Source organism: Culicoides brevitarsis, chromosome 3 (assembly GCF_036172545.1).
Source record: "Culicoides brevitarsis isolate CSIRO-B50_1 chromosome 3, AGI_CSIRO_Cbre_v1, whole genome shotgun sequence".
Classification (NCBI taxonomy): domain Eukaryota; kingdom Metazoa; phylum Arthropoda; class Insecta; order Diptera; family Ceratopogonidae; genus Culicoides; species Culicoides brevitarsis.
In genome coordinates, this window is record NC_087087.1 from 2,077,612 (window position 1) to 2,104,698 (window position 27,087).

General features: G+C 26.6%; 10 protein-coding genes across 11 annotated transcripts; 6 read left to right on the forward strand and 4 right to left on the reverse strand.

Annotated features, from left to right (window-relative positions):
* Positions 1-61: 61 nt before the first annotated feature.
* Positions 62-1,429, reverse strand: LOC134834492 (very-long-chain 3-oxoacyl-CoA reductase-like). The gene is made up of 2 exons (XM_063849193.1): positions 828-1,429; positions 62-428 (listed from the first exon to the last, which is right to left on the reverse strand). Exons 1-2 carry the CDS (start codon positions 1,419-1,421, stop codon positions 117-119), a joined length of 906 nt encoding a protein of 301 aa, XP_063705263.1. The 5' UTR covers positions 1,422-1,429; the 3' UTR covers positions 62-116.
* Positions 1,430-2,705: 1,276 nt separating this feature from the next.
* LOC134834783 (inactive hydroxysteroid dehydrogenase-like protein 1) lies at positions 2,706-3,745 on the forward strand. The gene has a single exon (XM_063849560.1). The coding sequence runs from the start codon at positions 2,726-2,728 to the stop codon at positions 3,623-3,625; it is 900 nt and encodes a 299-aa protein (XP_063705630.1). The 5' UTR covers positions 2,706-2,725; the 3' UTR covers positions 3,626-3,745.
* A 1,446-nt stretch (positions 3,746-5,191) lies between these two features.
* Positions 5,192-7,129, forward strand: LOC134834682 (cytoglobin-1-like). Its single transcript, XM_063849428.1, has 3 exons — positions 5,192-5,400; positions 5,582-5,746; positions 6,911-7,129. Exons 1-3 carry the CDS (start codon positions 5,230-5,232, stop codon positions 7,037-7,039), a joined length of 465 nt encoding a protein of 154 aa, XP_063705498.1. The 5' UTR covers positions 5,192-5,229; the 3' UTR covers positions 7,040-7,129.
* A 4-nt stretch (positions 7,130-7,133) lies between these two features.
* On the reverse strand, positions 7,134-8,010 carry LOC134834681 (myoglobin-like). Its single transcript, XM_063849427.1, has 3 exons — positions 7,874-8,010; positions 7,339-7,684; positions 7,134-7,281 (listed from the first exon to the last, which is right to left on the reverse strand). The coding sequence occupies exons 2-3, from the start codon at positions 7,672-7,674 to the stop codon at positions 7,150-7,152; spliced, it is 468 nt and encodes a 155-aa protein (XP_063705497.1). The 5' UTR covers positions 7,675-7,684; positions 7,874-8,010; the 3' UTR covers positions 7,134-7,149.
* Positions 8,011-8,224: 214 nt separating this feature from the next.
* Positions 8,225-9,954, reverse strand: LOC134834683 (globin CTT-VIIB-7-like). Its single transcript, XM_063849429.1, has 3 exons — positions 9,894-9,954; positions 8,421-8,764; positions 8,225-8,366 (listed from the first exon to the last, which is right to left on the reverse strand). Exons 2-3 carry the CDS (start codon positions 8,754-8,756, stop codon positions 8,241-8,243), a joined length of 462 nt encoding a protein of 153 aa, XP_063705499.1. The 5' UTR covers positions 8,757-8,764; positions 9,894-9,954; the 3' UTR covers positions 8,225-8,240.
* A 1,420-nt stretch (positions 9,955-11,374) lies between these two features.
* LOC134835107 (globin CTT-Z-like) lies at positions 11,375-13,407 on the forward strand. The gene is made up of 5 exons (XM_063849972.1): positions 11,375-11,499; positions 11,743-11,824; positions 11,878-12,404; positions 12,460-12,571; positions 13,115-13,407. The coding sequence occupies exons 3-5, from the start codon at positions 12,334-12,336 to the stop codon at positions 13,400-13,402; spliced, it is 471 nt and encodes a 156-aa protein (XP_063706042.1). The 5' UTR covers positions 11,375-11,499; positions 11,743-11,824; positions 11,878-12,333; the 3' UTR covers positions 13,403-13,407.
* A 267-nt stretch (positions 13,408-13,674) lies between these two features.
* On the forward strand, positions 13,675-14,190 carry LOC134833564 (globin CTT-VI-like). The gene has a single exon (XM_063847925.1). It carries the CDS (start codon positions 13,675-13,677, stop codon positions 14,188-14,190), a length of 516 nt encoding a protein of 171 aa, XP_063703995.1.
* A 1,221-nt stretch (positions 14,191-15,411) lies between these two features.
* On the forward strand, positions 15,412-16,830 carry LOC134835781 (globin CTT-VI-like). The gene is made up of 3 exons (XM_063850740.1): positions 15,412-15,553; positions 16,418-16,579; positions 16,636-16,830. The coding sequence occupies exons 1-3, from the start codon at positions 15,431-15,433 to the stop codon at positions 16,768-16,770; spliced, it is 420 nt and encodes a 139-aa protein (XP_063706810.1). The 5' UTR covers positions 15,412-15,430; the 3' UTR covers positions 16,771-16,830.
* A 359-nt stretch (positions 16,831-17,189) lies between these two features.
* Positions 17,190-20,503, forward strand: LOC134834625 (coiled-coil domain-containing protein 186). Its single transcript, XM_063849359.1, has 3 exons — positions 17,190-18,414; positions 18,835-19,971; positions 20,348-20,503. The coding sequence occupies exons 1-3, from the start codon at positions 17,272-17,274 to the stop codon at positions 20,414-20,416; spliced, it is 2,349 nt and encodes a 782-aa protein (XP_063705429.1). The 5' UTR covers positions 17,190-17,271; the 3' UTR covers positions 20,417-20,503.
* A 425-nt stretch (positions 20,504-20,928) lies between these two features.
* LOC134833666 (cathepsin B) lies at positions 20,929-22,685 on the reverse strand. 2 transcript variants are annotated; one of them, XM_063848069.1, is made up of 4 exons: positions 22,579-22,685; positions 21,842-22,169; positions 21,677-21,785; positions 20,929-21,607 (listed from the first exon to the last, which is right to left on the reverse strand). In XM_063848069.1, the coding sequence occupies exons 2-4, from the start codon at positions 22,162-22,164 to the stop codon at positions 21,041-21,043; spliced, it is 999 nt and encodes a 332-aa protein (XP_063704139.1). In that variant the 5' UTR covers positions 22,165-22,169; positions 22,579-22,685; the 3' UTR covers positions 20,929-21,040. The 2 variants fall into 2 exon arrangements, with proteins under 2 accessions (XP_063704139.1, XP_063704138.1); XM_063848068.1 differs by lacking the exon at positions 22,579-22,685 and having other exon boundaries at positions 21,842-22,212.
* Positions 22,686-27,087: the final 4,402 nt, after the last annotated feature.

Genomic DNA, 27,087 nt, shown 5'->3' on the forward strand with positions numbered 1-27,087 from the left:
TTTCGCAATATTTACATCGTTTCGCTACAAATTCAAGGTCAAGTTCAACGAAAAGTTGTCATCCAAAGTTCGTTTATTGTCTCAAAATCACAAAATTATCACAATTGATTGCTTTATCATGTCGATTGTGGTTTCAATTTGCGATGCGTGTGCCACACGAACTTCTCATAGAGATACGGGAAACAAAAAACGGCAAAGCGTGATCCCAATTGCAACAAGGCATGCGAATAGTAACCGAATGTGTGAGTTCCCATGCCAATTGTCGTCAATGCTGAAGCAACGTACATCTCGGCATTCGGTTTAATCCATGTTTCGCCCTCAATGGTCCACATATTCGTCAAAACAGGACCCGGATTGATCGATTGCATGGAGACGCCCTTTCCTTGATACTCGATGTTGAAGTCTTCGGTGAATTTGTCGACGTAAGCCTTGAAAAAAATTTTTTTTTTAATTTAATATTTTTAATTTTCATAAAAAATATTTTTTTTTATTTAAAATTTTCATTAAAAAAAATTTTTTTTTTATTTAAAAATTTTAATTTTCATTAAAAAAAAATATTTTTTTATTTAAAAATTTCATTAAAAATTTTTTTTTATTTAAAAATTTGAATTTTCATTAAAAAAATTTTTTTTTTTATAAAAAATTTAAATTTATTTTTTTTAATTTAAAATTTTTGAATTTTTATTTAAAAAATTTTTATTTTTTTTTATTTAAAATTTTAAAATTTCATTAAAAAAAATTTTTTTTTTATTTTAAATTTTTTAATTTTCATTAAAAAAATATTTTTTTAAATTTTTTCTTTGAAATTTTTACTAAAAAAAACTTACTTTTGTAGAAGAATACAAACAAACGGGAAGAGGAATTGTTCCTGCCATCGAAGAAATGTTAATTATCAATCCAGATCGCTTCTCCAACATTCCATTGATGACTTGTTTCGTCATATAAGAGATCGACAAGACATTACAAGCGACCATATCCCACAAAAACTTGTCTTTCGCAGCCAATTCGTGAAAATGCAACGGACCTGGATACCCCATTCCGACATTATTCACCAAAATTCCAATATCCAAGCCTTTGATCTTCGCTTGGATCGTATCGTAAATCTCCAAACCTTTCGTAAAATCAACATCGATCACCAAAGTTTTCGTTTTATATTTTTTCTGAATTTCACTCGCAACTTTTTCGAGTTTCCCTAAAGAACGACTGATCAAAACGACATTTAATCCCTTGGCAGCGAGTTGTTTTGCGAATTCTTTGCCAATTCCGTCAGAAGCTCCCGTTACAACTGCCCATTCGCCATGTTTTTTAAAGTTGAATTTGTCGCCGAAGAAATGAGGACCGATGAAGTTGCTGTAAAGCCATGGGAGGAAATATCGCACGAATTGTGCGACGACAATCCAAACGCAAATTTGACCGAACATTTTTTGTGCGAGTTCAGAAAGTGACTGAAGATGAAAAAAACGAATGAAGCGAGGCACGATAGGATTTGTAACTGTAGTTGTGCGTGATTTTTGATATGAATGTAGTCAACAGCTGAGATTAAAACCGGTAATCAGCAGTGTTTTGATAAGTTTTGTTGTTGTTTTTAATATTATGCAAGAGGGTTCTCATAATTGCCCGAGATTGTTCAATTAACACAGTTGCGTGAAAAATTTACATTGCAAAAGTGAAAGAAAAATGCTTGATTTGCATTTATTGAATGAATTGATCTGTGGATAAAAAAAATAATTAATTAAAAATATGTTTATTAAAATTAAAAAAAAAAATAAAAAATATTAAAAATTAAAAAAAATTAAAAAGTTAAAAATTTCAAAAAAAGTGAAGATAAAAAATTCTGAAAAAGTTTTAAAATTAAAAAAGTTAATAAAATCCAAAAGAAAAAAAAATAAAATGAAAACAAAATTTAATTAAAAATTAAACTTCTGAAAAAGTTGAAAATTTTTGAAAAAGTGAAGATTAAAAAAAATTCTGAAAAAAAAATTTAAATAAAAATTAATTTGATAAAATATTAAAAAATTTTATTAAATAAGCAAAATTAAAAAAAAAATAAATTGAAAGTGAAAAAAGTGAAAGTTACAAAAAATTCTAAAAAAAATTTTTAAATAAAAAAAAATCGCCAAAGAATTAAAATCATCTTAAAAAGTTAAATATTTTAAAAAATAAAATAATGAAAAAAATTAAAAAAAATTAAAATTTAAACTTGAAATAAAATTTTAGCTCTTCAAAAAATTCTTCAAAAAAATAAATTGATAAAAAAAAATAATAAAATTTTAAATAAAATTAAAAATTTAATTAAAAATTGAACTTCTTAAAAAGTTAAAAATTTTGAAAACGTGAAGATTAAAAAATAAAAAAATAAATAAATTTCAAAATAAAAATAATAAGATAGAAAAACTTAACAAAAAGAAAAGCAAAATAAAATTAAATTAAATTGAAATAAAAAATTTAAAAAAAATAAAATTTAAAAAAAATAATAATAAACTTTTTAACTTTTAAAGAATTTTCACGCAAAAATTGCTTTTTGAACAAACTCATAATTAATTTTTTAAAAATTTAGCAAATTTTCGAGCTTTATCATTAAAATGGAAGTCAAACCGATGACATTCAACAAAGTTATCTACATTCCATTAATTGATAACCATTAATCTTTAGTAAAAAATGATAACATTCACAATATTTTTGTCGATTCGTTCATTTATTGACGTAAACTTCTTCCCAATCCAAGATGTTCACACAATTTTGCGTGTTTGTCGTAATCGCGCAATTTCTCCGTTTCACCATTCCATGGCTTTATCGCAATTTCATCGGACCACAATTCTTCTCCGAGTCTCACGACTTTAAAAAATACGGATCTTGGGCAGTTATCACAGGAGCTTCAACTGGAATCGGGCGTTGCTTTGCCAAACAACTCGCTGCAAAAGGAATTAATCTCGTTTTGATCAGCAATGAACAAGGAAATCTCGAATCAGCTGCAAGAAAAATCAAAAATCGGTTCAAGGTCAAGACAATTATCGTAAATGTCGATTTTCGGGATGGAATTTCAGTTTACGACGTGATAAAAGATGAAATTAAAGATTTGGATGTCGGAATTCTCGTGAACAATGTCGGCATTGGATATCCAGGTCCTTTGCATTTTCATGAATTAGCAGCAAAAGAGGATTTTTTGTGGGATATTCTCGCTGTGAACTTAATTCCAACAACTTTTATGACGAAACTCGTGATCGATCGAATGTTAGAGAAGAAATCTGGCTTAATTCTGAACATTTCTTCGTTAGATGCGACTTTTCCGGTTCCCGTGTGTCTCTATTCCGCCTGCAAAAGTTACATGAACAAATTTACCGAAGACTTTAACATCGAATATCAAGGAAAGGGAATTCTCATGCAGTCAATTAATCCCGGGCCGGTAAAGACGAATGTTTGGTGCGTGGAAATGGGTCCGTGGATGAAACCAGATGCAGATACTTATGTAGCGTCAGCCATTAAGAGTGTCGGAATGGGAAATAATGCAATTGGTTATTATCCGCACGTTTTGTTACAACTTGCGGTGAGAGGAATGAACTTTTTGTGTCCCTTTTTGTACAAAAAAGTCATTTGGATGAATCATAGGGCGACGAAATATCCGTAGAAATAAAGGAAATAAATTCTATTTTGAGACAATTTCGTGCGAAAGACTTTTTTTGTTGATTTTTATCGATTTCGCGTGTTACAAAATTAAATTCAATTATTCACTGTGGAAAGTTTGTGTTTTGGGAAATTAGTTATATTAATAAATATTTAAAAAAAAAAAAAAATTATAAAAATTTCTAAATAATTTTTTTATTGAAACTTTAATAAAAAAAATCAATCTTTGAAAAAATAATTTATTTTAAAATTTAAAAAAAAATCATTTCTAAATTTATTTTTAATTTTTTAGTTTCTAATTTTATTATTATTAAATTTGTTAAAATTAAAATTAAAAAAAAAAATATATATTAAATACAAATTTCTTAAATAAAAAATTTACAGTTTAAAAAATTTTGTAAAATTCATTAAAAAAAATAGTTTAAAAAAATTATAAAATTAATAATTGAAAAAAATTCAAAAAATTATTTTTCAAAGAAATTTTTAATAATAATAATAAAAAAAATAGAAATTTTTATTTTATTTAATTAATTTATTTTTATAATATTTATTATTTATTTTTAAAAATAATTTTTAATATTTTAATGGAAAAAAAAATTTAAAAAAATTATTTTGAAAACTTTGTAATTTACGTATTGCAAAATATTTAATTTTTTTTAATAAAAAAATTTTAAGAAAAATAAAAAAAAAATATTTTTAGAAAAATAAAAAAAATATTTAAAAAAAAAATAAATAAATAAAATAAAAAATTATTAAAAAAAATATTAAAATTAAAAAAAAAATTAAATTAAAACTTAAAAACTTTACAAAATTTAATTTTCAAAGTATTTTTTTCAATGAAATTTTTATTAAAAATAATTGAAAAAAAATTATTTATTTAATTTATTTAAAAAAAAAAATTTTATTAATTTCAATTTTTTTTTAAATTTCAATGGAAAAAAAATTTCATATTTTAAAAATTTGTAAAATTTATTAAAAAATTTAATTTCAAATTTTATAAAAAAAAAAATTAAAATTATTTTTTTTTATTTAAAATATTTTAAATTTCTAAAAAAGTAAATAATTATTAATTTAATTAATTAAATTTATTTATTAAATTATTTTTAAAAAAATCAAAAATTAAAAAAAAAAAAAAAAAATTTCGAAACACAAATTTTTCACAATATCGGTAAAGAATTTACATGATGACCCATCATCATCATCATCATAAACGCACATCTACATTTTTTTTTCAATATCTGAATCAATCAATAATTTGAATGAATGTACGTATTATTTTTTTTTTGTTTACTTGTGCATCGATCATAATTCTCACACACAAACCCGTAATGAGTTTCTCTTTCATTTAACATGCGAGCGCGATAAAAAAAAAAAAAGAAACAATGGAATGAACAGAGGCTTCCAATTAATTCTTCTGTTGGTCACTCGTTGAAACTCGTTCGTTCTGTACAAAAATACGTCACGTAACTCGTCGATAAGCTTCTGTATGGAAACATTCGGTAAACATTTTGAGAACCGGTATAAACTATAAAACCAAACAAAAACTCAAATTTGTTGTCAGTCTGTTTCAAAAAATACTCTGAAAAAGTTAGAAAAAAAAATTCTACGATGGCATCGTTGACAGAATCTCAAATCGCTGGAATTGTCGAAACTTGGAAGATTCCGTCGCAAGATCTCTTCGGAAGCGGCGAATACATTTTGTACGAATTTTTGAGTCGATATCCGCATAATCAGGAGTTCTTCAAGAAATTCCGCGGAGTGCCTTTAGACACTTTGAAGGTAAGTTCATTCGCTTTACGACGCAGTTTCTGCTAATTATTATTCACATCATCGTCAATTAAGTCTTCGTAAAGTGTCACAGACGCGAAATTCATGTACTGTGACCATTTTTGAGTAATAAATTATGTGCAGTAATTAAGAAGTTAAATCATGCTTTTGTCACTTTTTTTTGTTTTTTAAGGGCAAAGCGTCGTTCCGTGCTCATGCATCGCGGATTATGAATCGTTTTAGTGCGACAGTTGATTGTTTGCAGCTCGGCAGTGAAGGTTTGGAAGAGATTCAGGACATTTGGAGGGTAATTGGCGAAAGTCATTCCAAACATAAGATTACAAGAGAGGCGTTTAAGGTGAATTTTTGTTGAAAAAATATTTTTTATGAAAATTTTCTATGAAATTATTTCTGAAATGGGCAAAAATTTCAAATTTTTTGGTTCATTGGAGTTCAAAAAATCTCAAAGTTGAATTAAAAAATTGGAGTTCTTTAAAGAATTTTTTAAATTTTTGCCCCAAAAATATTTTTAAGTGCAACTTTTGATCCATTAAGAAAACTTTTTTAGTTAATTTTATATAAGAATTCAGATTTATAGCTTGAAATTAACTGAAATTCTATTCAAAAATGAGAAATTTTGACTTTCTAAGTTGATTTTAGTCGATTTGAGATTTCAGAAGTCTAATTTTTAAAAAAATTTGGTCAACTTGAAATAAAAAAAAATTGTTAGAGTCAGTCGGGATTAAAATTAAAAAATTTTAAGTAAATTTTAAGAAAGTTTTTATGAAAATTTAAAATTTTAATTAATTTGTTCGATTTTTGCGCCGAATTTATCTCAATATTTTTGTTCTTTTAAAAATAAAATTTAACTATTTTGGATCGACTTGAGATAAAAATTTGTCAAAATTGGATTTAAATTGAAAACTTTAGTCAAGAAAAAAAAATTTTTTTGAGAAATTTTTTAAAAACATAAAAATTTAACAAAAAAATAAATTTTAAATTTTGATAATTTGTTCGATTTTCGCCTTGAAATAATAAAAATTACATATTTTTTTCATCAAAAACTAAATTTTTCGAAATTTTGTATTGACATGAGGCAAAAATTTATCAAAATTTAAAATTTTCTTCATGATTTTCTTCATCACAAAAAAAAAAAAATGTTTGAAATATTTTCTTCATTAAAAAAAAATTTGAAAAATTTTCTTCAATAAAAAAAATTTAAAAAAAAATTTTCTTCATCAAAAAAAATTTTCTTCATCAAAAAAAATTTTTGGAAAAATTTTCTTCATTAAAAAAAAATTTTTGAAGAATCTTCTTCATTAAAAATTTTTTTTTGAAAAATTTTCTTCATTAAAAAAAAATTTTTTTAAAAAAATTTTCTTCATTAAAAAAAATTTTTTGAAAAATTTTCTTCATTAAAAAAAATTTAAAAAAAAATTTCTTCATTAAAAAAAATTTTTTAAAAAATTATTTTTTTTTTAAATTAAAAATTTAACTAAAAATCTCATTTTTTCTTCTACAGGAATTGGAAATCGTTGTCGTTGGAATCCTCTGCGAAGTTTGCAATCTCACCGAAGACCAAAAAACCGCATGGGCAACCCTCTTACAATTCTGTTACGACGCCGCCTTCGAAACTTTGGGCGATAATTAAACAAAAAAACTTTGAGAATTTTTTTTTTACACTTTTGTCGCTCCTGTTTCGCTTCTTTTTTGCACGTTTGATGGGAAAATAAAACGAAAATCTGTGGAAAAAAAAGTTTATTAGGCTTCCAATTTCAACGTCGACAAGAGAGATTCGTAGACGTAATCCAACAAAATGGTCCATGCCTCTTCCTGTTCAGGCTTCAAATGGCAAACTTCCTTCAAGACTTGCACGACAATGTCACGAAGTTCCTAAAAATAATTTTTTTTGAAGAATTTTCGCTTTTAAAAGTCAAAAAATTCACTTACAACGAAAGATTTTTTGGAAATATTGCGAGTATTGTGATCCGCAGCGATATTTTTCCAAATTTCCGGAATGTGTTCCCATCCGCCCTTCAACAAGAGACAATCGACGGTCGAGCTGAAGGTGTTGATGACAATTGAGGCGTGATGACGGAACACGGGAGTGCCTTTGAGCTCGTGTAACGGCGTGTTTTTGAACTTTTGGAACATTTGATGGTTATGCGGATACTTCTCGAAGAACTTGTAGAAGATAATTTCGCCGGCATCGATGGGATTCATCGCGGGAATTGTCCACGATTGGATAATGGCGTTTTTTTGGGCATCCGTAAGTTCGACAGGCATGGTTGATAATCTGAAATTAACGAAAAAAGGCGTGAAAGTCGTTTGAAGGTCATTTGAAGAAAGATAAAAAATCAAAAATTGTCGGTTTGGAATTAAATTTCTTTGAAATTTTTTAAAATTTAAGAAAAAATTGATGAAAATTAATTTTTTTTTAAATTTTTTTAAGGAATCTTGATAATTTTTTCTCTAAAACACTCACTTTTTTAAAAATTTGATGAAGTTTCTTCTTCAAATGTTGAACACTGACTGAATAAGCCTCAATTGAATTAAATTTATCGTCTTGATTCTCTTGATTTGTAACGCGACTCTTCTCATCTAAGAGATTTCTTGAATTTTTTTATCGTTTTTTATTAATAAATTCACACACTTGCAAAAAAAAAACACTTTTCTCTGTTAATGTTCATGTAAACTCGTGATGTTTGAACATAAATTTTTTATTTATTTTTAGCAACGAAAAAAAATTATCTAAAAATCACTTAATTCATACTTTTTATCAAAAAAATGGAATGTTTTTGGAATTTTTTAAGTATTTTTTCGGTTTGGACGTAATTTTTTTTTTAATTTTTTTAAGTCGAAATGCAACTTAAAGCTGCTTCGTAGATATAATTCAATAAAATTGTCCATGCTTCTTGTTGTTCGGGTGTCAGTTTACAAACGTCGATGAGCACAGAAACAATTATTTCTCGTAATTCCTATAAAAAAAATCATTTTTAGACTAAAATTAATTTTTTTTTTTAATTTTTTACCTCGAAAGATGCCTTGCTGATTTTCCTGCGTTCGTGATTTTCGCCAATTTCCCGCCAAATAATCGGAAGTTCGTCCCATCCGCCGGGCAATTGAAGACAATCGACAGTTGTGCAAAAGGCGTTCATGACACGTGAAGCATGAGCTCGAAAAGCGGGAGTTCCTTTGAGCTCTGACAGCGGTTTGTTTTTGAATTTGGCGAATTTTTGTTGGTTGTCGGGATATTTTTCCAAGAATTTGAAGAGAATTATCTCGCCGGCATCAATTGGGATGGAGGAAGGGATCTTCCATGATTCGACAATGGCGTGGATTTGTGCTTCTGTGAGCTGAGAAGACATGATGACGACTGAAAAATAATTCAAACGGAAACTTTTAAGAGGCGATAAGTCAATATTTGTGAATATTTTGCTGCGGTTTTGTGAGAAAAGTTGCCAATTTTTTGAATTTCACAATTTATTAAGGTATTCAATTTTTTTTTTAAATATTTTTATTTTTTTTAAATTATTTTTATTGAAATTTTATTATTTTTCATTTAATTTTTTTATTTTTTGTAAAATTAAATTTAATTAATTTTTGGATAAATTTTAAAAAAAACAACCTTTTTTATTATTATTATTTTAATTTAATAAAAAAAAATAATTTTTAAAATTCAAATTATTTTTTTCTTTTAAAATTATTTTCTAAAAATTTTATTTTAATTAATAAAGATAATTTTTTTAATTAAATTTTTAACAAATATTAATTTTTGATTTTTTTTTTTTTTTTATTTTATTTTTATTTTTTTTTTTAAATATTTTTATTTCCATTTTTTAATTTTTTATATATTTTTTTTTGTATTTTATTTTTTTAAAATTCTTTTATTTTTTAAATTTTTTATTATTTTTTTAATTTTTTTTTTTATTTTTTTTTAATAATTTTCGTCAAAATATTTTATATTTTTTAAAATTAGAAAATTTAATTTTGGATAAATTTTAAAGTTCAAATAATTCTTTTTATTTGAACCATAAAATTTTTTAAAATTATTTTTTTTCTTTTTTAAAATTATTTTTTTAGATGTTAAGTTTTTCATATTAAAAAAAAATTAAAAAATTTGAAATAAAAAAAAATTAAAAATAAAATTTTTTATAAAAAAAATTAAATTATCTTAAAATAAAAAAAATATTAAAAATTTTTTTTCCTTAATACGTATTTTTTTTAAATAATTTTTTTCACAATTTTTTTTTAGAATTTTTTTCATTAATTTTTTTTTTAATTTAATTTTTAATTATTTGAATTTTTATTTTTATTAAATTTTTAATTTTATTTTTTTAATTTAAGAAATTTTTTTTAATTCGTGCACTTTTTTCACAAAACAGTAAAATTCAATTCTTTTTTTTCAGCAAATTGACTTCACATCGCACAATTGCAAATAATTGAATTTATTTCCGCAACTGATCGAAATTCAATAAAAACCAATAAAAAGCCGCATCACTTACGTTCGTGTAAAAGCAACTAAAAAACAGCGAAATTCGAGAGTCGAGAGACTTGTTACACTTGCGAAGGATCAACAATAACTGAGCGGAATTTCGCTACAAAAACATCGTCAAACATGAATTTATACACAATCAAATTTGTAATAAAATGATAATATGTATTGAATTGAAGCTGAAGATATCATTTTCATGACTTCCACACACATGAGTGACATTTGTTACAACAACGATGGCACGTACGCCCAATTTATTTCATGATATATTAATATCACTCGAGAGTCGCTTGCTTGATAATTTAAATTAGTTAGGGAAATGCGAGAGAGACGCTGGCAACGAGGCATGGATTGTGTCCGATTAATATTTAATGAAGATGGAATGCGAAGATATAATTTGATAGCTTTGTGGTTTGCGGAATTTTTGCACTGACACTCGTTCGGCGGGCAAAAGTACTCGGCAAGTGACTAACGAACTGACATTCGCGAATTCATTCGGTTACGTAACGTTTGTTGATAACGCGCGAGATGTTTGTTGATGTTTTGGCGGAGCAGCGGAGAGTCAAGGTTGAGATTGCGGGTGAAAAGGTCAATAAACCTGATTTTTCACACATTTCTGTCTGTTTTGATTTTTTTTCTTTTGTCAAGGTCAAACATACACGAGCGATTTTTTGTGTACGTGAGGAAAACTAAAAATATCTTTGAGATAAAAAAAATTGTGTATTCGAGAACGTTCTTCTGAGAATTAGAAAATGGGTCAATATTCAATATTAAGGGATGAACAGATAACTTTTTTTTTGACAGGAAGAAATTTGACAGATAATTTTTTTTTAATTTTTTTTTTAATTTTATAAACATTTTCTTTAAAAAAATAAATTAAACGAAAAAATTTGCTTTAAAATTCTGAACATAAAAAAAGTTTTGACAGCTGTCAAAAAGTTTTTTTTTTTGACAGATTGAATTTTTTTTGTAAGAAATTTTAATTTTCAAAAAAATTTTAAGGCTCTTATTAAATTTTCATAAAATTTTTCCAAAACTGAGATTTTTATAAAAATTTTGACAGCTGTCAATAGTTTTTTATTTTTTGACAGATAGAAGTTTTTTTATAAAAAATTATAATTTTTAAGAAATATTTTAGCCTTTTAAAATTTGAAGTTAATTTGAAATTTTCCAAAATTGAAAATTTAAAATTTTGACAGCTGTCAAATTTTTAACTGTCAAAATAATTTCATAATATCATAAAACCAACCAAAATAAACAGCATATGCAACTAATTCATGATAATTTATTTTTCTATTGTTGCATAAATTCACTCGATAATGGAAATGAAACACATTTTCTTTTGTTTATCTTTGGAAAATAGTAAAATTTTTGTTTTTGTTCGATTTTTATTATACATTAAAATAGTCTTTGAACGAAATTCATTCAAACAAGTTCTAAAAAGTATGTCAGAAATTACAGAAGAAGATTTGAGAATCCTTCGAGATCTTTGGAAACGTGTCACGCATCCATTAGATCAACATGGCGTCAATATTTTGCATGATTTTTTCAAAAAACATCCGAAATATTTGGATTATTTTCCAAAATTAAAAGGAATTGACATTGAAAAACTTAAGGTAATGTTTTATTTTTCATTTTACGGAACAAAAATTAATTATTTTAGAAAAATTTAAAGTTTTTACAAAATTTGAGGTTATGTTGCTTTGTTTTTGTTTTTAAAAACAAATTTTTATAACCTCAAAATATTAAAAAAAATTTAATTTGAGCAAAAAAAAATTTTTTTTTACATTTTTTTTCAATAAAAGCTCAATATCTTGAAAATTTTAATGAAATTTTATTCAAAAATCTTTTTTTTATAGGACGTTCCAACAATTCACGTGCGTGGCGGGAACATCATGAGCCTCCTCGACAAAACCATTGAAGTTTTTGACACGCAAAATGGTTCGTTTTAAACATTTTTTCAAATTTTTTTCATTAAAATTTCAAAATTTCAGGTCAAATCGAAATGTCGAACCTTTGGATATCCTTGGCTCGCATTCCAAAAATCCGTCGATTGCCTGAAAATGTCTTCACAGAGTTCGAAGATGTCGTTTTGGAATATTTCACGTCACTTCTCAGCATGAACGAAGCTCAAATCTGTTCTTTTCGTACGTTGTTAAAAGTCGTCACTGAGAATACTCTAAAAGCTCGTCAATAATTCTCTCAAAATCGCTTATCAACGAGAAAAAATTGAGAATTTTTAATTTTTTTTATTAATTTATTTAACACAAACACGTACGAGAGTCATTCAAGAGATAATAAAATGAACACGAAATTTTTTTTTGGAGCAGATTTTTTTATAAATAGAACATTTTTTGACAATTCGTTGTTGTGAGTAGACGGTTGTGAATCTTCTTCTTCGATATTTTTGTGATTTTTTGTCGTAAATTTTCGAGTAAATTTAAGTAAAAATGGTTCCGTCACAAATTCAGTTGTCTGATGAGCAAAAAAAGTTGATAACTACAACTTGGTTGATGATTCGGTAAGAAAATTTTGAGAAAAAATTATGTTTTTTAATGAAAAATTTACTTTTTTAGACCAAATTTGATGGATCACGGTGTTCATATTTTTGTCGAATTCTTCGAGAGGTTTCCTGATAATCAAAAATATTTCCCAAAGTTTGAAGGAGTTCCTATTTCTGAAATAAATGTAAGTATAAAAATCATTAATGTTCTAAAATTGACATTTTTTTTTTAAATTTTTAATTTTTAATAAAAAAATATTTTTTTTAATTTTTAATAAAAAAATTTCATAAAAAATAATATTTTTTTAATTTAAAAAATTAATTTTTTTCAAAAAAAATAATTTTTTTTTAATTTTAAAGAAAATAAAAAATTATTTTTAAAAATTTTAAAAAAATATTAAAATTTAATTTTAATTAAATAATTAATTTATTAATTTTTTTTAATAAAAAAATTTAATTTAAAAATTTTTCAATAAAATATATTTTTAATAAAAGATTAATTATTTAAAAAAAATTAATAAAAAAATTATTTAAAAAAAATTAAATAAAAAATTAATTTTCTTAAATGAAAAATTAATTTTTAAAAAATTTTTCTTGAATAAAAAATGAATTTTTTAAAAAATTTTTAATAAAAACTTTTTTTTTTTAATTTTTCATAAAAAATTCGAAGTTTTATGTAGAATTTTTTAAAATTTATTCTAAAAAGCTCAAATTTTTTTATTTTTTAGCAATTTCCCGCCGTTCGCATCCACGCCTTGAACCTCATCAGCATGTTCGACAAGACAATTTCCATGTTCGAGCTCAAAGGAGGCATGGAAGAAATCGCTCGCATCTGGAACGAACTCGGGCAAACGCACAAATCTCGCAGCTTACCACGCCAATCATTTCTGGATATGCGACAAGTCATTCTGGACTACTTTGCTCGCGTCATGCAACTCAGCGAGAACAACAAAAAAAGTTATGCCACACTCATCGATTGGGTTTACGAAATTTTCTTCGAACGACAATACAACTGAGAATTTGAGACGTAAATAAAAATTAATTTTTTTTACAAAGGGAAACATTTTTCATGAATGAAATCGTAAACAGGTAACGTAAAAAAGTCTAAAATTACCATCGACCGTAAAATTGAGCTTTTATCCTAATTAATTTTCTCCGTTTTCATCGAAATTTCATATAAAAACGCGACTTTTCGGGCAACGGGGCGACAGATTGTATCGAAAAACGAAAGTGAAAGCATCAAATATTCAAAATTCCGTGAAAAAAGTATGAAAAAAATCCTTAAATCATGGAAAACATTCCAACTGAACACATTTTGTTAGTGAAAAAAACGTGGGAAAAAGCTTCGAGCAATTTATTTGACTTCAGTGACGAAATCATGTATCGCTATTTCCGAAAATATCCCGAATACCTGAGATTTTTCCCCAAATTTGCGGAAATTTCGTTGGATGACCTCAAAGGAAAGGCGATTTTTCGTGCTCATGGCTCTCGGATTGTTTCGCAGATCAGCACGGCAGTCGATTGTCTCGATCACGACGGCGGATTGGATGAAATTAAGGACTTTTGGCACAAAATTGGCGAGTTGCATCGACGGAAAAGGATCAACAAGCAACAATTGCTGCAATTGCGGGACGTAATAATCGCAGAAGTGTTGGAAGCGAATGTCGGAAGTTACTCGATGCGAGAAATAAAGCAAGCTTGGATCAAATTTTTTGCTGTTATGTATGCGCCAGCCTTTGATACCATCGAGATGATGAATTGGAAGGAGTATTTTGGGAGTGACGTCATCGAAGATGACATTTAGAAGTAGTTGGAAGCACTAATTTATGGGTTTTTGTGTTGTTTTGTGTCAATAAATGCCGTTTTTGTGTCGTAAATGTGCATTTTTTGAAAATTTTTGATAAGAAAATGTTGAAATTTTGTTGAATTCTTGAAATTTTTTGACAAAATTAACAAATTTTAATCGAAAATCAGAAAAAAAGTAAAATTTTTGAATTTTTCTTTAATGATTTTTTTAAAAAATTAAAATAATTCATAAAAAATTAATTTTTTTCAAAATTATTCATTAAAAATAAATTTTTAATTTTTTAAAAATTATTTTTAAATTTTTTTTTTAATTTTTTTTTAAATTTTTTTAAAAATTATTTTTTATTTTTTTAAAAATTATTTTTTTTTTTTTTAAAAATTAATTTTTAATTTTTTTAAAAATTATTTTTTAATTTTTTTAAAAAAATTTTTTAATTTTTTTAAAATTAAAAATTTTTTTAAAATTATTTTTTAATTTTTTTAAATTTATTAAATAATTAATTTTTTTAAACATAAAAAACTTCAATTTTTTTACTAAAATTCAACTTCAAGTTCATTTTTAAAAATTTAAAAAGAAAAATTTATTTAAAAAAAATTTTTTAAAGAAATTTTCATAAAATTTTTCCTTCTAAAAGCGAAAAATAACTTTTTTCGTCGATTTTTGCTCCAAAACATCAACAGAAAATATTAATTAAGCGATTGACGAGCAAATATTGAGTCCATTAACCCTTTTTGATTGACGATTATTTGCTTTCGTCACACAAAAAACTCCAAAACGGAAGCAACCCGAACAAAAATTCTGCATTTAACGACAATGGAAGCGTCCTTAAGCACACAAACAATGCTTTTTACACTAATTACTTCTGAATTTTTTGTTCGAAACCCGCGAAATTTCCTCGGAATTTCTATATTTACCGTTTTAATTACGACGAACGTTCGCATTCCGTGACTACAAGTGTTTGATCACTTGACAATGTTTAATTATTGCCGCCCACAAAATAAATTATTATTGTTATTTTCGTGTTCTTGCACTTTTTTCGCCTCTCCAATTCTTCGATTTCTGCGTCGATGGCAATAAAATAAAAATTCTTTCCTGTCGCGTATCAGTTTTGACGGGGACATCAAGAGTGAAAGTGCTCAAAAGGAATTTTTCGCGCAAAAATATAAAATTTTTTTGAGGAAAAATGTCAGCTTGCCCTTTGGATGCCGAACAAATTGATTATATCAAGAGGACGTGGATGGTAGCTTCGAGTAACATTCATCAGTGCGGCGAAATGGTTTTCTTCAAGTTTTTCGAGAAATATCCCTCGTACATTATTCAGTTTCCGAAGTTTAAGGATTCGTCGTTGGTGCAGCTGAAAGTAAGTTTTTTTTAAAGAAAATTAGTTTTTGTAAGAATTTTTAAAATTTTCAAAGAATTTTTTTTTTCTCTTAAAAATGATAAAATATTTTAAAATTATTGTTTTTATTAAAAATAATAAATTAAAAGAAAATTAAAAATTTTTAAAATATTTTTTCATTTGATTCTTAAAGGAAATTAAATTTAATTTAAAAATTTAAAAAATAAATAAAAATAATATAAAATAAAATTAAAAAAAATTAATTATTTTTTCAAAAATTTGAAAATTGAGTGTCAAAAAATTAAAAAAAAAGTCTATTTTGATGAAAAAAAAAAATTTATGGAAAATTTGAAAATTCTTTCAAAAACTCATTTTAAAATTTTTATTTAAATTAAAATAAAAAATAATACAAAAATATTTATTTTTTTAATAAAAAAAAAAATTAACAAAAAGTTATAAAATATAATTTTTATTGAATTTTTTTTTAAATTTAAAAATTCTTTCGAAAAATTATTTAAAATAATAAAAGTAAAAAAAATTTATTTAACTATTATATTAATTTTTTATTTTGTGTGAGTAAATTTTTTTTAAAGAGTTTTAATAAAAAAAAAAATAAAAATAAAAAAAATTGTTTTTGTTGAAAAAAATTTTTATTTTAGAAAAATTTAAAAATCTTATAAAAACTTATTTCAAAAAAATTATTAAATAAAAAAAAATTAAATTAAAATTATAAAAATTTTATAAATTGTGTGTCAAAAATTACAAAAAAAAATATTTTCACTGAAAAAAAAAAATTATTTTTTCTGAAAAATTTGAAAATTCTTTCAAAAACTCGTTTTAAAAATTTTTTTAAATTAAAAAAAATAATAAAAATTTTAATTTCAGAACAGTCCCGCCTTTCGCAATCACGGATATTTGATCATGTGTCAGATCGGAGACTCAGTCAAACATTTAGGAACTCCCGAAGGATGGGAACACGTTCGAGAATCGTGGCATGCTCACGGAAACATGCACATCCCATTGAGAGTCAAAAAAGTTCAATTCATGGTAAGCAAAAAATTTTTCAATTTCTCAAAAAAATTCAACAAAAAATTTTTTTTTAGCAATTTCGTGACGTCGTCGTCGACCAAATTCTGGCAATCAGCAGTATGTCGCACGTTGACGAAGTGAAAAAAGCTTGGATGGTTTTCTTCAATGCCATTTTCGGATTTTCCTTTGAGAAAAGTGGCGCACAGTAAATGTTTCCTTACGCGATATCATGCGTAGTTGAGCACGTGTCTGTAGCTAGATGTCGATTTAAAGGGCTTGCAATGAATAAAAATATCACTCAAACAATCAGACAATGAATTTTCTTCGCGTTTTCCGAATGCGATCCTTGACATTCGAACATTTTTCCTTGTCATGAGACGTTTAGCGGGCAATTAATGTCGCGTGTTTGCCTTATCTGTGCGATATTTGAAGGAAATTTAAGGAACACGTGTCTTCGAATTTCTATTTTTAGTCGAAAAACGGCTTTTTAATTAATTTTTATTCAAAATTTGACATGAAGCGCCATTTTTGACGCAGCGGCGACTTTTGAAACTAACAATCAGCTGTGTTTACATTCAAACGTCACTCGATAAATTGCTAAAATTGCAAATTTTTGTGAGAGAAAGTGTTTATTTTATTAATTTTTATCGTTTTTAGCACTTCCGAAGACTTTTTCGCGTGAATTATGAAACAATAAGCGACTTTTCTCGATGGAGATGGAAAACGCAGAGTCAGAAATTGTTTCCGAGGACAAACAGGAGGAACATATTGTACCGACAGTTGATCCTGAGACGCTTCCCGAGCCCGAAATTGACGCAAATGATGATTCTCGAGCGAAAATCGATGGAAATTGTGTCACATTCAGCATTTCCGATGATCATCTTGTGCCTGAAACGCCCATTTTGACTGTCGACAAGGCACTTTCGTTGCTGGATTTGGTCGAAAAGGGCACAGATGCGGTTCAACGTGTAAGTTCTGACTCCAATCTCAGCAGTAGCGAAGCAACCACGATCCAACAGAAGAATTTTGCGAGTTTCGACTCTTCCACGGACTCATATCAACGCACTTCAAGCTCTCAATCATGCCCAATTAACGAATACGAGTCGAAATTCCTCGAAGAACAGGCAAATTTGAAGCGACAATTGGATGAAGCTCAGAATAAATGCTCAGAATTGCTTGAAACTGTCTCAAAACGTGACGAAACAATCGCTTTGCTGGCCCAAAATAAGATTTTATTGGAAAAAGAAAAATCCGCGATAAAGCGAGAACTTGAAATCGCAACCAAAGAAAAGGAAAATGCCGTAATTCGATATGCGACAGTTGAAAAAAATGTTCTCGATGCGAAATTAGCAAAGGAAAAGGCAGAAAAACGCGTCGCTGATGCCCAAAAAGAAGTCGAAGCAGCAAATACTCGCATGAAATTCGCCGTTTCGGAGAAAAATCGAGTTACGGGGCTTTACGATGCGAAATGTCAAGAATTTCGATTGAGTCAAAGGGAAATTGATCGATTAAAAGGCGATGTGAGTCAATTAGAGACGAAATTAAAATGGAGCACGTCAAAGGTAAAGACAGAAACAGATGCGAAACTCGCAGCGGAGAAACGCGTCGAAGAACTCACGGAAGAAGTGAACAAATTAAAGTTGGAAGAAATTACGCGCGCCAAAGAAGAAGTCGAAAACGAAAAAGCACTCGTGACGGAGAAGCAATTTATGGAGCAACAAGCTACTTTGATCCTGCTAAAACATGGAAATGAAGAAAAAGAACGAAGAATTGAGATTTTGACGAAAAAATTATCGAGCGCGACGACAGAAAATGCAGAATTGAACGCGAAAGTGAGACAATTGACGACTGAGGTGAGTTTTTTGTTCGAATTTTTTCGTTTTATATGGTTTAAATTTTTCAAAATGTGCATTGGGGATGAAATTCAGAATTTGTATTGGGACTAAATTCAAAATGTTAATTGGGATTTTAATACAAAATAAGTTAAAAGCAGAAAATTTACAATGTGCATTGGGATTAAAATCAAAAATTTTCAATAGAGAGAAATTTCATAATGTGCATTGGGTCAAAATTTGAAAATTTGCTTTAGACAAAAATTTTTCATTGATATTAAGTCAAAAATTTAAAATTTCATGCCTAAAATGTGTTTAAAATGTAATCTGGGTTAAAATTTAAAATATTCATTGGGAAAAAATTTCAAAATATGCATTGGGCTTAACCACGTGACTCATAATTTAAATTTTTTCTTCATTTTTCATGATTTTTCGTTTTAGATTGAAACATTAACCGCCGAAAACGCTCGTCAAAAGCAAGAAATCGACGAATTACAGCTGCAACTCGACAAAGAAGTCATCAAAGGAGCAGAGCTTCAAGCAAAAACAAATGATATCGAATCCCTCCAAACGCAACTTTCTCTCTCGAAGGACGAAGCAAGTCGCATAAAGCGAGAATTAGATGCTGTTACCCTCAATTACGACGAATTGTGTCAAGAAGTAGAGAAAATTCGCGGAAAAGAGACGGAATTGTTGCAATTTAACAAAGAATTGACCGAAAGATGTGTGAAATTACAAAATGACGGTGCTTTGCTCAACTCAAAACTTCTTGCCATCGAATTGGAAAACTCGACAATTAAAAAGGACAAGAAATATTACGACGATATCATTGAAAAACTTCAAACAGAGTCCGCAGCGGAAAAAAAGGAACGTGCTGAGGAGCGAATTTTGATGACAAAACACATTTCTGAGCGAACGAAGCAAGCGGATGCGTTGCAAAAGGAACTGGATCTCGTTACGGGCGACATGCAAGCTCTCAAGAAGAAACATTCCCAAACGGTGAAAGAATTGACGCGAGAAACGACGCAACTTCGCAAGAAAATTGAAGTTCTCGAAGCAAAACTCGCAAGTTCAAATCATTCCAACAACTCCCTAAACTCCGAGAGTGAGACAGAAAAAGATTCAAATTCAAAATCTGACACAATTTCCATCAACAGTGACTCCGATGGACAACCCCAAGCTCAAACACATTCCGAAAGCTCAAGTTTGAACTTTGGAGAACCCTCGAAAAAGTCCTTGATTGAAAGAATTTTGAAGTTACAACATGCCACGGCGCGTCAAGCAGAGAAAATTGACTTTTTAGAGAATCATTCGGCGACGCTCGTTGCTGAGCTGCAGAAAAAATCAAAATTAATACAAGATTACATGCTCAGGGAACAAAGCGGTGCACTTGCTTCGGCAAAAAGTGACAAAAATAAGGCTGAACTCAGTAAATATGGGGGAATTATGGCTGCAGTTTATGGCGGAGCTGCGGTAAAAAGCACTTCGAGTGAAATGACGCTGGATTTGTCGTTGGAAATTAATAGAAAGTTGCAAGCGTTGCTCGAGGATACGATTTTGAAGAACATAACGTTGAAGGTAAGATAGAAAATTTTGTGGAAATTTAATTTTTAAAGAAAATTTTAATTTAATTTTTTTTTTATTTTTTTAAATTTTTAGAAAATTTTAATTTAATTCTTTTTTTATTTTTATTTATGAAATTTCTTTTTTTTTATTTTAAAATTTTGAAAAAAAATTTATAATTTTTTTTTATTCAGAAAAAAAAATTTTTAAAATATATTTTTTTAAACTTTTAAATATTTTTTTCTTAAAACTTAAAATTTTATAATTTTTTTTTTCAAAAATTAAAAATTATTTTTTCCAAATTTCATAAAAAAATAAGAGAATTTTTTGAATTTTTTTTTAAATTTCAAAAAAAAAACTTTTTTTAACCAAATATTTTTTTTATTTGTAGGAAAACGTTGATACGCTTGGATTGGAAGTCGACGCTCTCATGAAAAAAATCGCAAATTCCAAAAAATGACGTTAAATGTACAAACAAAAGGCCATTTTAGCGAAATTATTGAAAAATATCCTAAATAAATATAATTTTTTTGTTATAAATTTGAATTTTTTTTTTAATTTTTATGAATTTAACAAATTAAAAAAAAGGTTGAGTCAAATATGCAAAAAAATTTTATTCGACATATCAGAAAATTATTTTTTTGCAATTTTAGCCAATTTTTAAATCGATAAAAAATTATTAAAATTTTTTAAAATAATTTTTTGAAATTTTTTTAAAATTTTTTTTAAATAATTTTTTGAATTTTTTTTAGATTTTGAAAATTTTTCAAAAAATTACTTAAAAAAAAATTTTTTAAAATTAAAAAAAAATATTTTTTTAAATTAAAAAAAATTTCAAAAATTAAAAAAAAAATTTTTGTTAAAATACATCAAATTATTAAATTTTTGAAATTCTTAAGTCTTTTTTTAAAAATTAAAAAAAATTAGAGAAATATTTAAAAAAAAATTTTTTTTTGACATCAAAGAAATTTATTTCAAACTTTAAATTTGTGGAATGAAAGTCTTCAACAACTATAAACTACTCGAAAAATAGCAGAATTTCTTCTTTGGCTGCCATTTTTTTACAAAAAATCCCTTCACAACCTTAATATTTTGGCAATCCAGCTGAAATTTGACTCTCAATGCCCAAATGATCAGATCCGCGTAAAATCTTGAAAAATCCATTATTTCCCCAATCCGTATTCCAGCTGTTTGCGATCAACCAATATGGCGTATCGTTCTCGACGCCCCATCCGAGAATCCGAATGGCATGTCCTCCGAGCATTTTTCCCGTTGTGTGTTGATAAACGCCCTCCTTGTAGTTAATTAAATCCTCGTAAACGGTAAAAGCTCCTTCAACAGGTCCATTTGTCATAATTTCCTTTTGGATTTGCTCCGGATGACTTGCGACAGAATACGATTTCAAGCCGAAACGTTTGTCTTGCGAGTATTTTACGGGATAAGAACCTTCGCATTTTTTGTTGCATTTGGGAGTTTTGCCGCCAGCTTCGCATGGAGGACGAGTTCCGTTGACATGATGTTCGCACGGAGCAATTTCATACGGGCGACATCCTTGATTGCTGCCATAAGGACCTCCGGAAACGATTCCTTTACGGACCCAATAAGACCAAGCAGCGCCGGGAAAGCCTCCGTTGCAGCCAAAACCGCATAACTGAAGAAAAATTTAAATTTTTGAAAATTTTTTTGAGATTTTTTTTCAAAAAAAATGAAAAAATCTTACGTGACAACATGAAACCAAATCATCAGCGGAGAAATGAACGTGCTTCGTGCCATTAGAATGGATGCAATAACGATCTGACATTGCTTCAACTGCTCCGAAAGCCCAACATCTGAAGAAAAAAAAATTAAAATCTCGAAAAAAATATTTTTTTTTTCAATTTCTTACGATCCGCATCCTCCTTGATCCCGAACCTCCTTAATTGTCGGGCAATTGGGCCATTGTTCGCGTGCATCAAAGTTCTCCGGGAAGTCCTCGTCATCGCTAATTTCGTGCAACATCACGGGATCACGGAAACGATGAGCATCCGGATGAACTCCCATCATCTTACGAATGTAATCCATCGAGACACTTTCGTCGAAATTTCTGCCGGCACGCCATGTTGTCGCTTTCGAGTTAATTTCCTCGATGAATTTATCGGATAAGGGATGATAACGCCCGAATGCTACTTGCAATCCAGCCAAAAATAGTAAAAACAGCAATTTTGACATTATTTCTGTGAAAAAAAAAAAAAAAAAAAATATTAAAAAATTAACAACAACCCGTACGAGTTACGATTTTCGAGAATTGTGAGTCAACCAATTTTTTTCTTTGTTTCAATTGATAACAAATGTCAGAGGTTGAGACGTCCTCGAATGTTGTTTATGCTAATTAAATTTAATGCGATCAATAATTTCAAACTTTTTGACGTGAAATACGTGACTTTGAGTTCTAAATTCATGGAATTTCTTTAAAAAAATCATAAAAATGAACCGAAAAAGAACAAAGAAAGTTTGTTTTTGAACAAACAAAAAGTCGGTCAATTCCAAATTATAGTTTTTTATGATTTTTGTTTTGAAATTTTTATAAAAAACGAAAAACTATAAAAATAGAAATAGAAAAAAGTCATAAAATTAAATATTTACCTCTATAAAAAAAAAACACTTTCGAACTAATTCTTTCAAACTCTCTTCGTAGACTAAATTTTTGATTGTTTTCTTTCTTTGTTATGCCGAAAAAGTGATGAGTTTGGTGAATTTCTGACTAATTCAAGATTATACGATTTGTGAAACTATTCACTTTTGTAATTTTTAACAAAATTGTATCTTGTAAATAAATTGAAAAATTAAATTTAAAAAGAAATAGGTAATATTAAAAAAGTATAAAATTAAAATATTTAAAAAAAAAATTAAAATAATAATAATATTTTACATTTTTAGTATAAAATGTTTTGAATTACAAATAAAAATGAATTATTTTTTTTTAAATTTAATTTAATAAAATTTTTTAATTTAGTTTAATTTTTTATAATTTTTTAATTAAATAAATTTAATTAGTTTAATTCAATCAATTTTAAATTTTTTAATTAAAATTTTTAATTTAATTAATTAAATTTTATTATTTATTATAATTTATTTATCTTTTTATTTTATTTATTTATCTATTAATATTTTATTTTATTAATTATTATTATTTATTTTATTTAATTTTAATTTAATTTTATTTAAATTTAATTTTAATTTAATTAACTAAATAAAAATTTTTCAAAAGTAAAATGAGTCATTTGTTTTATCAGAATTTTATTTCTCATCAATTAAAAATTTCTTTGTCTCAATTTGATGCAAAATAAAATTTCAGCTGTTCAAAGCCAAAAATTCCATTAAACATTAAGTCGTTGACTTTTAAATGACGCAATTTGATTTTTGGATAAAAAGAGATGAAATTCATTGAAAAGACATCAGAAAACAATTATAACGCATATTGACCTATTAACTTGAATTAAGTTAGTAAAATTAAAAAAAATTATAATTTGAAATAAAAACTAAAAATTAAATTAAATAAAAAATTATTTTTTAATAAATAATTTTAAAATATAATTAATTTATTTATTTAATAAAAATTAATTTTTAATTTAATTAATTTTTTTTTTTAATTTTATAAAATTAAAATTTTTGAGTTTAAATTATTTCTTTAATTCTGAATTCTTTCAAAAATTTAATTTCATAAAAATCTTCAGAAATCTCGTATTTGGAAGATTTCTATGGGATATTTTCAGAAGTTACATGACTCATTTGTTTTTTTAGAAATGAAGGATAGAAAATGATTTTTTTTATCAACGAACGAAAATTGTTAACCTTCAACCACAGGCAAAAAACAAAAAAATGACCATCAAATCTCTAATTTGCCTCTTTTACCATAAAAATCTCATCAAATTTATGCTCATCCATTGATAACAGAGCAGTCAATAAAAACGAAATCCAATAACTGCATCCAATTTATCTTCCTTAAAAATATTCAACAGAGAGCACAAATTCGTAATAAAATACATAAAAAACCATTCATATCTCATTCCTAATGTTCAATGTCTCTCTCCATGCCATTTCGCTCTGTAACATGCCAAACACGAAGACAGCGAAAAAAAATGTAAACTAATGTCAAAAAATCAAACAAAAAAATATCGAGTAAAAAATGATGTAATATCAATCTATAAATGTATGACATGGCAAAAAGTCATGCCAAAAAAAAAATGTCTAACAACATTTCTGTCCGAAAAGTCTATAAAATATGCAGATATGAACATGAACGACATTCCTAAACTGAACAACGTCATGAACCTCAAAAACCGACATTTTTATGAAAGAATTGTACGAAAAAAACATTTCCGGATATTTTTTTCAAGTAAATCGCGTACGAATGTGGATATTATTGGTAGACCATAAAAAGCCTATCATAAATTTATTTGGGCTTTTCGATGCGATTCTCCGGCAATTTATGTGAAATGCAAATGTCAGAAAATACAAACAGAAGTTTTATAACATTATCAATGCGTTGTGTGAAGGTATTTTTGTGTTTCATCGTCGTCGTCGTCGTCGGTAGTCGGTGTGAGAACAAAAGTAACAGCAATCATAATACGAATAAATATATAAAAGGGGATTACTTCTGTGTTGGCTCCCCCCGATGTTTTCCTCCGTGAATGTTGCGGAAGATTGTTCCTCAACGATCCATTCACTTTTTTTCGCTACATTTTAAAAGTTGAGAGTTTTAATGCACATTTGGAGAGAAGTGAAATGTGTTGCCATAAGGTTCGAAGCGTGAAAGGGCAAAATGGGGGGATTTTTTTTTGCTTGGTTTGGATTAATTGAAATAATGTTTTTTTTGAAAATTTAAAATAATTTTTTTCAAGGCTCTTCTTTTGTATTTTTTGCTTGGTTTGGATTAATTGAAATAATTTTCATTAAAAATTTCTTCAGAAATTTTTTTTAGGAATTTTTTTTTGTATTTTTTGCTTGGTTTGGATTAATTGAAATAATTTTCATCAAAAATTTCTTCAGAATTTTTTTCCATAATTTTTTTTCAGGGCTTTTCATTGGATTTTTTGCTTGGTTTGGATTAATTAAAAAATGTTTTCTTTTGAAAATTCGTCAGAAATTTTTTCCATAATTTTTTTTTCAGGGATTTTCTTTTGTATTTTTTGCTTGGTTTGGATTAATTGAAATTATTTTCTTCAGGAATTATTTCTGAAAAAAAAATAAAAATATTAAAAAAGTTCTAAAATAAAAATTTAACTTACACATCCCTGATATTCGACATTGTCTAATGAAGAATTGACGAGACCTTTTTTTCCATTGCGTCACTCGTAAAATTGTTTCCCTTTTCTCCGTATGAACCACACGACAATGCTCGGATGAGAAAAAGAAAAAAAAAGAATAGTAACACATAAAAATGTTGATGAAGAAAAGATGAGCCGCGCTCCCTCCCTCTTGATAGTCATTTTGCTGGGCAATTTGACTGCTGCTAACAATTTCTCATTAACGTCGTCATTTCGCCGTTCAGACAAATTTAATGCGCTACAATTGTTGTTGCAAATAAAAATAAATAAAAGAAGTTCCTTCTGTGCGACTCGCGCGAATAATGTAGATAAATTTCCTTGTTTTTCTTCCTTCGCAGCATGGAATTCCTGCAAAAAGAAGAAAAAAGAAACGAAAAAGCAACAAACAAATTTCCATGATGATTAAAATAAATAGTTTTTAAGGCAATCATGTGAATTCCTAAGGCGATTGTTTCGCATTGTTGTTCTGCATTCCACTCTTTTTACCTGCAAGGAAACGCAAGAAAAACGATGTCATTCGTTACCCTCAAAAGAAGCGATGAGGAAACAACAAAATAATATTTGCTCAAACTTACATACATATTTTATCGTTTATTTAGTAGATTGCACATCAGTTGATGATGATGATGACGACGAAGACCCGTCTTTGCAGTTAAAGTTACATCTCCCTTTTGTTTATTTTGTTAACTTTTCTTCGTCGCCGCCAACATATTTTACCGTCTTCTTCTTCATATCTTGCTCGTTTTTTCTTCTTCAGAAAATTTTTTCTTGATACGCACGTTCACGCAAATATTTTGTAGCTACAACATGTAGACATCAGAAATAAAAAAAAATGTTTTTCTTTCATTTAAGATGTTGGAATTTGAGTTTTTTCAACTTTTCATGTCTATGAAAATTTTTTATTCATACTTCCTAAATTTTTTTTTTAATAAAATTTGACTTTTTAGCTTTTAAATTAATTTCTTTTATTTTGAATTTTTTAACTAAAATTTTCAACTTTTTCTAAAATTTTTAAGTTTTGAATTAAATTTTCAAAAGAAACTAAATTTTTAGGTTTTGAATAATTTTTTTAACTTTTGAACTTTCGTCTTTTGAATTATTTATCGTATTTTAAAATATTTTTCAAAATTTTTAAATAATTTCAAAAAAAAAAATTTTTTTAGCTTTAGATTTTGAAAATATTTAAATTTTATCAATTTTAATTATTTTAGAATTTTAACAATTTTTATAATTTTTTTATTTGAAATTTTATTAATTTTTTTATTTTTAATTATTTTTTTATATTAAAATGTTTTATTTAATTTTTTTTTAATCTTTATTTTATAATTTTATTCATTTTTATTTTATTTTTTTTTTAATTTTAAATTTTTTTATTTTACTTTTTTTTATTTTTCTTGAAATTCAGTAAGCTATTTTTTTAACTTTTCAACAAATTTCTTATATTTTGAAAAAATGTAAGTTCTTGAGCTTTTAAATATTTTTTTGAGCTAAATTTTCAGTTTTTAAAAAAAAATCTCAGATTTTTAAAATATTTTAGCTTTGAAAAGATTTTCAACTTCTAAACCAATTTTTCGTATTTTAAAATAGTTTTTTTTTGATTTTTAATAAATTTTTTAACAATTTTTTTATTGAGCTTTTAAAAAAAATTCAGATTTTGAAAATATTTCAGCTTTGAAGTAAATTTTCAATTTTAAAATAAAAAAATTAGATTTAGGAATATTTTAATTTTTGATCTAAATTTTTAGCTTGGAAATAATTTCTCAGCTTTCAAAATATTTTTTTTTTTATTTTCGAACTGAAGTTTCAAAAAAAAATAAAATTTTTA